At 34.7% G+C, this 9,774-nt stretch overlaps 1 protein-coding gene across 1 annotated transcript in view; it reads right to left on the bottom strand.

Annotated features, from left to right (window-relative positions):
* The window catches only part of Cps1 (carbamoyl-phosphate synthase 1), a 159,930-nt gene that overhangs the window by 52,371 nt on the left and 97,785 nt on the right, over nt 1-9,774 (bottom strand). The window contains exon 22 of the mRNA XM_010616046.2: nt 7,651-7,769. Within this exon, the coding sequence (XP_010614348.1) occupies nt 7,651-7,769 (119 nt within the window). The remainder of the gene's footprint in view (nt 1-7,650; nt 7,770-9,774) is intronic.

Genomic DNA, 9,774 nt, shown 5'->3' with positions numbered 1-9,774 from the left:
TATAATATATATATTTAAATATATATATATGGCTTGAATATGAAGACTAAAATTCTAGAATAATAATATGTATTGTTTCCTCTAATGTTAAATAGTTCATATGAAGTACACTATATATTCATCTAGTTGCATGTACTTCTAATAAAATAAAGTGGGATTTTAAAAAAATTACAATAAACTGAAAACTTAGAAAGACCTGAGTTGGCAGTGCGGGAGGGACACAGAAGGCCAAGTTCTGTAAATCAAATGTGAGGGCTCCACGAAAGGGGCCAAGCTCCCTCATTCCCACTTCCACATTCAAAATAATAAATGGCGTAATAAGCATATGTCATACTAAAGTATCAGATAAATTATATGTAATATAATTGTATGCTTTTCTTTCTCTAAATTACATCTATGGTTAATATTTTAAGGGTGAAGTTGTTAATTTTTTTCTATCAGAAAAAAATAAATATATATATACATATATATATATATCTCCAGAAAGTAAAGCATGGACTATTCTTTGGTAGCTAAGTTCTAACAGCTCTTGGATGACACTTTTTCCTCGGAAACTTCAATCAAATACAAACACAAAACATTCTTGTTTGATTTTGCTATGCCTCATGAGCAAGTTAAATAAAAAGTCAGTGGAAACTAGCAGGCGTAGGAGAGGGTGTTCAGAGGGAGTGTTCCAGCTAAGGTGACACCTGCATTATTGCATCTGCCAGGAGTTTGTGGCTGGAGGGAAACGGCCAGCTTTACTGAGCTCAATTTAGCACTTGAACGCCCAAGTGGAACTCACCAGGCTTGCCCTAGATTGTTTTCCTAAGCAATAAGCACGCCTATGATTTTTCAGCACTCACCAGTGGGCGTAGTTTATCACACTGAACATCTGATGTTCAGATGGAAATTGGACCTTTGAAAACTACACTTTACTCTCCTTTATTACTTTGATTGTAGCAGTAAGTGGCAGTGAAGGGGGAAGAGAATTTTAATATCAGAATTAGTTTAGCAAAAAAATTTCATATGAATCCTATAAAATATTGAATAAAAGCAATTTCTGTATAATTTGTAATAAACTCAGAGCAATTTATGCCAACAATTCAGAGAAATAAATCCAAAACTTATCTTCCAAAACTTACATTATATGAAATGTAGCTCATTGCATGTCTACTATACTTTTAAATATGGAAAATGGGTGAAAACAGATCCTTTTCGTCATCTACCTTGTTACTAACATAAACGGCATTGTGCATAAATCAGACAAAAATGGATCTTTCTAGTAAAATTGTCCAAATTTTATGGAACACAAAAGGACTATAAATCATCATATGGTTAAAAAAAAACTATCCACTTGGTAAATAAGCATGGAAAAATTGAGTCTTTTTTAAGTTAATCATATAAAGGAAGGACTCAAAACAATACAGCTTAGCTTTAGCAAATAAAAGAACAAAATTGTACAAATTAAGCATGTATAATAACATCTGAGTTGGATGTGTTGGTTGAAAATAGCTAAAGAACTTCCAAAACAAAAGAAGCTACTAAATTTTAATTTTAGAATAACAGGCAGAGAATAAGCAGGTGCTCAAAGCTGGCAATTAGAACTCTCACATACCTTCCTTGCTTGTTCATATTTCTTTTCTCTTTAAGGATCTGAATTGTCTTTTCACTGTTAAATGTAACTGTACTGTATACTTAAAAAGAACCAATGAACTCAATGAAAAAAAGAATTGTCTTTTAATATAAAATTGCTAATCCAAAATGATATTGTAGATTAAAATGTTTTGAGTATTACTTGTAACAATATAAATGTTTTGAGTATTACTTGTAACAATATCTGTCCAACTGAGTAATCCTTATACTTGTGCTTATCTACTGATTATAAGTACAGCACATTTATTATGTGCTTATTCATAGCAATAGGACTAATAACCATTTATTGGCTAACATAACTATGCTGAATGTATCTATTTTATGTAGTCTTATTTCCTCCAGATACTATCTAATTTACCTTTCCATACCCCTAAACATATAATATGTTTACATATTTAACAAGTCAAAACAGGTTAAATATCAAATATATAACAGGTTAAATACCAATTATCTGAGGCTCTGGAGTCCTGCTCAAGTTTGAATAATGTGCTTAGAACAGTACCTCATGTGTACTTCAAAAAGTTGGTGATCATTACCTTACTTGGAAGACACTCAGAATTATGGAATCAAAACTCAAGTTTCCATATTAGCAGAGTTCTAAATCCACTCTCGTTACTATAATCATCTATATTAGAAGAGCCTAGCTGATGAAGACATTTAATGTATTTGTTTGACTAATGGTACTTGCACTGCTCTCTAGGCTGAACTTTTTTGTATGACTAAGATTAAATCTACGTACCAATGGAGAAGAGGACTGTGAGTTTTTTTGTTCTTTTAATAGCAGAAAAGAAGCATCTTTTTGGTATTTACTGGAATGTTATAGGGGAGAAGCACAATGTGTGGAAGAGTCAGTGTTGGTAGCATGAATATGGGTAAAGTTTCAATGGTTCAGCAGTAAAGACCGGCAGATAAAGTTTGTGCACATGTTGCAGGTCCAATAAAAATTCCAACAGACTTTACCTTTGTCAAACTTCGTAAGTGTTCTGATAATGTGAAGTTAATAGATCTTTGGTAACCATTAAATATCTAAATTTCAATGCATATCACAAAAGGCACTAGAAATCTTATGTGCTGCAACGCACATCACAATGAGTAAAGAGAAACTTCTCAAGCCCTAAAGAAATCTAACATAAATCATATTGCTCTGGGTTAATGACACTATACTAGCTTATAAACTGGGGAAACTACCTTGAATGGTCAACTTTCCTAGCATTCCCCTGGGCTGCCATAAACAATCTAAGAGGAAAAGGAAAAAAATCAGTGAACTCACGTGGGAAAGAAGATTTTCTTTTTTTTTTTTTCTTTTTTTTGCTGAAGCAGGCTGAATAATGGTTATCACTTAAACCAGCAAGTGGATATTGCTCTGGAAGTTTTGGGAGAGTTGCCATTTCTATGCTCATGGCACGGAAACTACTTCCTACATTCTGATGGGGATAAGCACTCAGAGAAAGAAAGGCTGAGTTGATTGTTCTAACGCCTGTTTACCTGACTTATCACCATACGGACTGGGACTTTATGATACATGTTTAGCTCCAACCTTCAAGGAAAGGGCTTACTTGCTACAATTCTTACTTTTGCACAGGCACAGATAATTCATCAGGGGCTTCCATTATAGCTAACTTTTAAAAATCATTGCTTTGGTTTGCCCACCTCGGTTTATCCACAGTTCATACACTTCAAATATGTGTGTATATTTGAAGTCAAAGTATAGACTTCATTTCAGATGACTATATGTAAATACAAGCCACAAGCTGGGCATCAGTTCAAGTGATTTCTCATCCTCTCTTGGGGAATGTGTTCATTAGGTTTTCGAACTTTAGAAAAACTAACAATTATAGAGCGTCAATCTTATTTCATTAGCATAATGGATTTCTATTGGTCTTTTGACAGGAATCGTGTTATCACAGCTTCCAAAATAAATGTCTGGTATTAAAATAAGTGAATATATATCACAAAGAATATTAAAATGATACATTGCGAAATATATAAGCAAATTTAAATTAGGATGCTTAGATGTACTCAGCTACCTCATCTTTGACAAAGGAGCTGACCATCCTCAGTGGAGGAAAGATAGCCTCTTTAATAAAAGGTGTTGGAAAAACTGGATGTCAACCTGCCACAGATTAAAATTAGAGCCTTATCTTTCGCCATGCACTAAATTAAAATCCAAATGGATTAAAGATCTAAATATTAAAACAGAAGCATTAAACTTGCTGGAAGGTAAGTTAGGCAGAACTCTGGAAGACATTGGTATAGGAAAAGACTTTATGAACAAATCCTCAGTAGCACGGGAACTAGCAGAAAGAATCAACAACTGGGATCTCATCTTACTAAAAAGCTTCTGTATTTCAAAAGAAACCATCAGCAGAGCTAAGACAATCTACAATATGGGAAAAAATTTTTACCAGCTGTTCCTCAGACAAAGGACTATTATCCAGGATATATAAAGAACTCAAAACAATCAGTCCCCCCAAATATAAAGACCCGATTCAAAAATGGGCATCCAAGATTCATTCATAGGAAAATGGATACTTATTGAAGATATACTCCTAAGTGAAATAAATAAGTCACACATGTGTAAATACCGAATAGTTTCCCTGGTGTGAATAATCTGCAACAATGCATAAGATTCTAATAAGATTACTGACATTTAGAAATGGGAAGAAAGGAGCTAAAGGTGTAGGGAAGGTGGGATGGGTAGAGGAAGGGTAATAAGGGAAAAGAAAAAAATGTGAGATAATGAAAAGATGAAAATAAAGTGTTTGTAGATGGGGAGGGGAGGAGGGTGTGAAGGGAGGGCAGGGTTAAGGGGAATAAATGAGAATCAAGACTTGTCATGTAGAGGTACAACAATGTATGTAACAATGTATGTACAACAATGTATGTTCCCAACAATGAATGTAACTGTACTGTATCCCTAAAATGTACCAATAAACTCAATTATTGCTGAAAAAAATTAGGATGCTTAAAATGAACCCTTAAATGCTTACATCTAAAATCGTGAAATGCCCCATTTTTATAACAAGTAGTATTTTGATTTTCAGAAAACAGAAAAACCCTTCTTGGCCACTCACCACGTGCCAGGAGTCCTTTACATTTACAGCATTTAAGCTTCATAGAATACTATGAAGTAGATATTGTTAGGAAGAAGGTGAGGTTGGAGAAGTGAAGGAGATAATACACCCATGATTTCATAGTGGATAGGACTATTCGCCAATAGATCTGCCTCTATATCCTATGTTCCTTTAATGCACAAAGAAGGAACCAAATAAAAAATCCATGTACAGCATTCTATGCTCAGCCTCTCTAATTTTCTCTTCTTTCTAATGAGATCCTTGTTGCCTATTTCCCAAGGGAACCATGCAGAAATTGTAAAGGAATTTACATACATTGGCACGAGACACATGCTGTAGCTGGGGAGAAGTTTGAGGTACTCTGACCACACATCAAATAAAGAGCTACCTCCGGACCTTATATCCGAATTAGATTTTCTACCACAGGAGAAACTGGTATCCTAAAATAAATGCAAATGTAAAAAAGAATAACTAATCTTCCCAACCCCTTTTCAACCTAGTAATATACAAGTCAAATAATACCAGCCATTAGTACAGAACTATGATTATTGTTGGGTAGTGTATACATCGAGGACCCTTTTGGATACTTAGATGCAGAGGAAAAAAAAAAAAAGCACAGGATTTCATGATCCAGGCTAACAGTAAGGATGATCAAAACAAGGTGAGAAAAGCCAAAATCTACACCCTTCTAAACCACCAGTTTTGATATCCTTTTAACATCGACCCTTGTGGGCCACAGAAGGATGGAGAGAGCCAGTTTCAGTGGCCAACTGTTCTTTTCATTTACCTAACATCTCTAGATAACAATCACAGTCGAATGGTTCATACATACACCTCGGTGACACAACAGAAAATAAACAGTTCACTGTCTGTCAGATAAGCAGTTCAGGATTTAGGTTTACTAATGCCGTGGGTCATCTATTGAGTTCCATCCTGCTTCTTTAGCTTTTGCTATATAATAGGCATTTTAACCTCCCTCGATGTGGACAAACGTATACAGACAATAAATTATTTGGGAAGATCTTTTAAATTATCACAAGTTTCATATTAAATGTTATAATACAGATCATTATGAACAAGAGATTATCTTCATTTTTAAAATATATTCAGAAATGGAGATGGAAAGTTTCAAATGATCAGCAAAGAAATGTCACAGAATGTGGAAGTCAGAAAGACATTATAAGTGATGTGAGTTGTTCTAATCCTCCAAGGATCTTTTTGTCATCGATAACACACTTATTTCTGCTGAGTTAGAATCTCAACCTACCTATTGGCTGTAACAAAAACTATTCAATTAAAACAATAAATTTTTCCAAAAATCAGAATGTATACCGGGTGAAAATTTAAATCACAATAGCACCTGCTATTTCCCACCCTGGGTCTTGTCCATTGCTACTTTTGGCATACTACAAGTTTCTAGCACCCTCATGTGGTTTACTTGGAATGGTTTCATAGACATCTGGATTAGCTGCCTGAAACTGAACAGCAGAACAAACAATAACTCAACACAGAAGTTCTGCTGGCATCATAAACGAAAAAAGAAAACCTCAAGTCAGCAAAATTCTAAGATGAATGTAGAGGCTCAATTCTTAAATTATTTGCTATCTACTGTTCATTTTATGTGATCTCTAGAAAGGATGATTCACAGGCAACTATAGCTGGTTTCTTCTTTGTCTGATAGGAAATACCAGTCTTAAAATCAAACATTTGACAGGGCAATTACTGAATAGATTTATAAAAAACACTAATTTTGCTGCAAAAGAAACACAGGTATTTTTATTTTCCAGTGGGCACACCCCTCAACTAGGCAAGTCCAGCCACTGAATTATATCTCATAGTCACTAAATAGATCAGCAATGCTGGCTTTGAGGTTGCTAGTGTCCTCAACAATATCTGAAGTAATTAAATTTTCTACATTTTTCTCCAATCATTTGAGAATTATTTACACACACATGTACATGGACGTACACATGCATACATTTTCTTTTCTAAACATATCCCAAGCCTTGTTATTTCCAATGTGTATTTCAGAGCTCACTTAGAGGGGAGAACCTAAAAGAGGACCATACTGTCTTCCTTAATTTGATAATAATTCTCCTCTTATCTTGGATACATGTTTAAGACCCACAATAATTTTATAAGCTTCAGGTGCCTCAGAAAACAGTCTTCTCATGAAAGTAAGAAAGTAGACTTTAAAACACTAATATTACTGGAATAGACTCAACATAAAAAGAAATTTAGAAATAATTGGCTATAAAGGAAATAAAAATGTAAATTGGTGAGAGGTAAAGAGTCTACTAACAGAAACCTGAATGGGTCGTACTTTTATGCTCACTTTGAAATCCCACTGTTCAAAATATCAATAGAATCCAAGAAAAATATCTCTCTCATCAGTATACACTGATGTGTGGGCTGATATTAAAATTCAAAACTAAAGCCAGGGATTTAGTTCAGTGGTTCTCCACCTGCCTCACAAGCTCAAGGACCTGAGTTTGATACCCAGTACCAATAAATAAATAAGTAAATAAATAAATAAAATTCAAAACTAGACTTCAAACTGTACAAGAGAAATTATAGAAAAGAGCTATTATTCATTTCTTTGCTGGTTGATGAAAATGAAATCTAGAAAATATTTGGTATTAACAACATGCACATTCTTAAATATATATCATAAATGTAAATTCAAAATACCTAATAAAATCATCACAGTGTTTGATGGTAAGAGTGGGAATAGAAGACAATTATAAATATTAATAGATACCTTTGAAAGGTAATATTTGAAAAACTGTCATTTGTCTTCTGGTTATGATTACTATTTCCCAATGCTGATACTATTTACTCACTGAAACAGAATTTTGGCTGAATGCTTAAGGATAAGACAAAGTTGATTCAAAAATCGCACAGAAGGCATCTGAAGTGAAACTGAGCAACTCTGCCTTACCTATTGAGCCCTTTCAGTGTCTTTTCCATGTTTAAAATGTCACGCATCTTATACAAAAACCACTTGTCAATGGATGTGAGCTTCTCAACCTCATCAAGGGACATGTTGTCTTCCAAGGCCTGAGAGAAAGAGACGAGATAATTTCACTAGAAAATGGTTTGTTTTTGTTCAATGCCTTATTTGGTTGAAAACATACAGCAGCCATTATTATTTAGGGTAAAACATGAAACCGATATCACTGATGTTGATTTCAATAAACCTAAAGGTACTGCCAACCACATCTACAGATGGCAAACAGAGGAGGGACCTTCCTTGAGCTGTCAGAGTGCCATGTGGAGCCCCAATAACAGATCCTGCCTCCTGTTACATATTTCCTGCATTTGAAATCTCTCCAGAATTAAAAAGAATCTCTTGAAACTGGAGTTAAACTAGATTGGTTGGTAAGAAAATCCTAAATCAACATCGTAATCATTTAGCTGGTATTGTGATAGTTATTCTTCAGCAAGTAGTATATTTTCACTGTCTTGTTCTATTGTCAATTAGACATACAATAGGCCACAAGAATCCATGGGTTAGCTCTGTCTTGGCGTTATTTCTTTAGAGTATTTCTTCACAAAGGACTTCTAACAGAAAATTATTTGGAATAAGTTACCATGACTTTTGTGCTCAAGCAGGTATTTTTCAAAATCCAAATAAATTTCAAAATAATGTTATAATAATTGATGATCAATTTGATACAGCTTAGCCTTTCCCTCAAGCTTCCTTTGACACTTTCTCAAGAGTAAAATTACAACTAAGTCATCAAGCTAAGTAGAAAATACACCTGTTGCCAGGGATTTGACTCAGTTGTTCCACCACCTATCTCACAAGTGCAAGGGCCTGAGTTCGATCCCCGGTACAAAAAAAAAAAAAAGAAAGAAAGAAAGAAAATACACCTGGAAGGAGAAATAAACTCCCAAGACCAATACTCTAAAACTCAAAAGAAGTTTATTCTTATGATTTCTGTGTGTATAGATATATGCAAATATATTATATTGATATGTATGTAAATGTCTATATACACACTGTGCCAGCAACATTGAATTGTCAAGTTGATTGGCTCGGGGCCACCCAGTGGATTACAAAAGATTCTTCTGAATTTGGGTGGACCACAGCAGTGTCACATTGGGTACTATATCTGATACTTCACCACTTCCTCTCTGGTTTTGCTCCTCAGCGTCCTGGCCACCATGAGCTAAGCAGGTTTACTCCAACACACCCTCCCACCATAATATTTCTGCTTAAAGCCACGCCATCATAGGCTGAACCAAATAAACCATTTCTCTGTTACATTGTGGATGTTGGGTATTTTATCCCAGGAATGAGAAAACTGACTAATATACACACACGTGTATACATATACATTCCCAATGAAAAATAATATTTCAAAGCCACGTTATTCTAGAATGACATCTTATATATTTAAGTCCCATTGAGAGATACATGCAACTAGTAACTCTACTTTTAAATTTAAATCAGAGAAGCTTAGTTTTCTTAAATCTTTTACTTAGTTCTAATATCAGAAAAATCTCAACTACAAGTGTTGAGATAAATAGCATGACTCACAATACTATGGGCTAGAATAAAATGACATTAAGTAATTCATTTCCTACATCTAATTGCGTTTCTTGTTTAATTCTTCCTGATATTAAGTCAGACTTTCAGGGCCAATAACCTATGTTGTTTCCTATTTGATTAAAAGAACTGTTGCCATCAGCACTGGAAGGTAGACTGAGTCTCACTTATACTTTCAGCAGGTCATATGAGGTTTTCATCCAATCATACATAGGGAAGGAGGTATCAAAATCCTGTTGTCATTGTGCTGTGAGTAAGAACAACTCAGTCACATTTACAGCCTTTGACAGAAAGCAAGATCCTGCCAGTCTCTCAGGACCACATCTTCTTGCATTGCAGCTTTGCCATGTGACAGAGCTGTAATGAAGTCCATAATGACCCCAAACACGTTTGAGGTTACTTTAATGTTCCTGGACTCAAAAATAATGCCTTGCATTCTCCCCAAATCAAAAGAGGTGAAGATCCAGTCATCCTGAAATAAGACTGCTGAAAAAAAAAAAAAAAAAACCT

The sequence above is a fragment of the Fukomys damarensis genome, unplaced genomic scaffold, assembly GCF_012274545.1.
Source record: "Fukomys damarensis isolate Sample0158 unplaced genomic scaffold, DMR_v1.0_HiC HiC_scaffold_16, whole genome shotgun sequence".
Lineage (NCBI taxonomy): Eukaryota > Metazoa > Chordata > Mammalia > Rodentia > Bathyergidae > Fukomys > Fukomys damarensis.
This window is presented reverse-complemented; position numbering and strand designations above follow the sequence as displayed.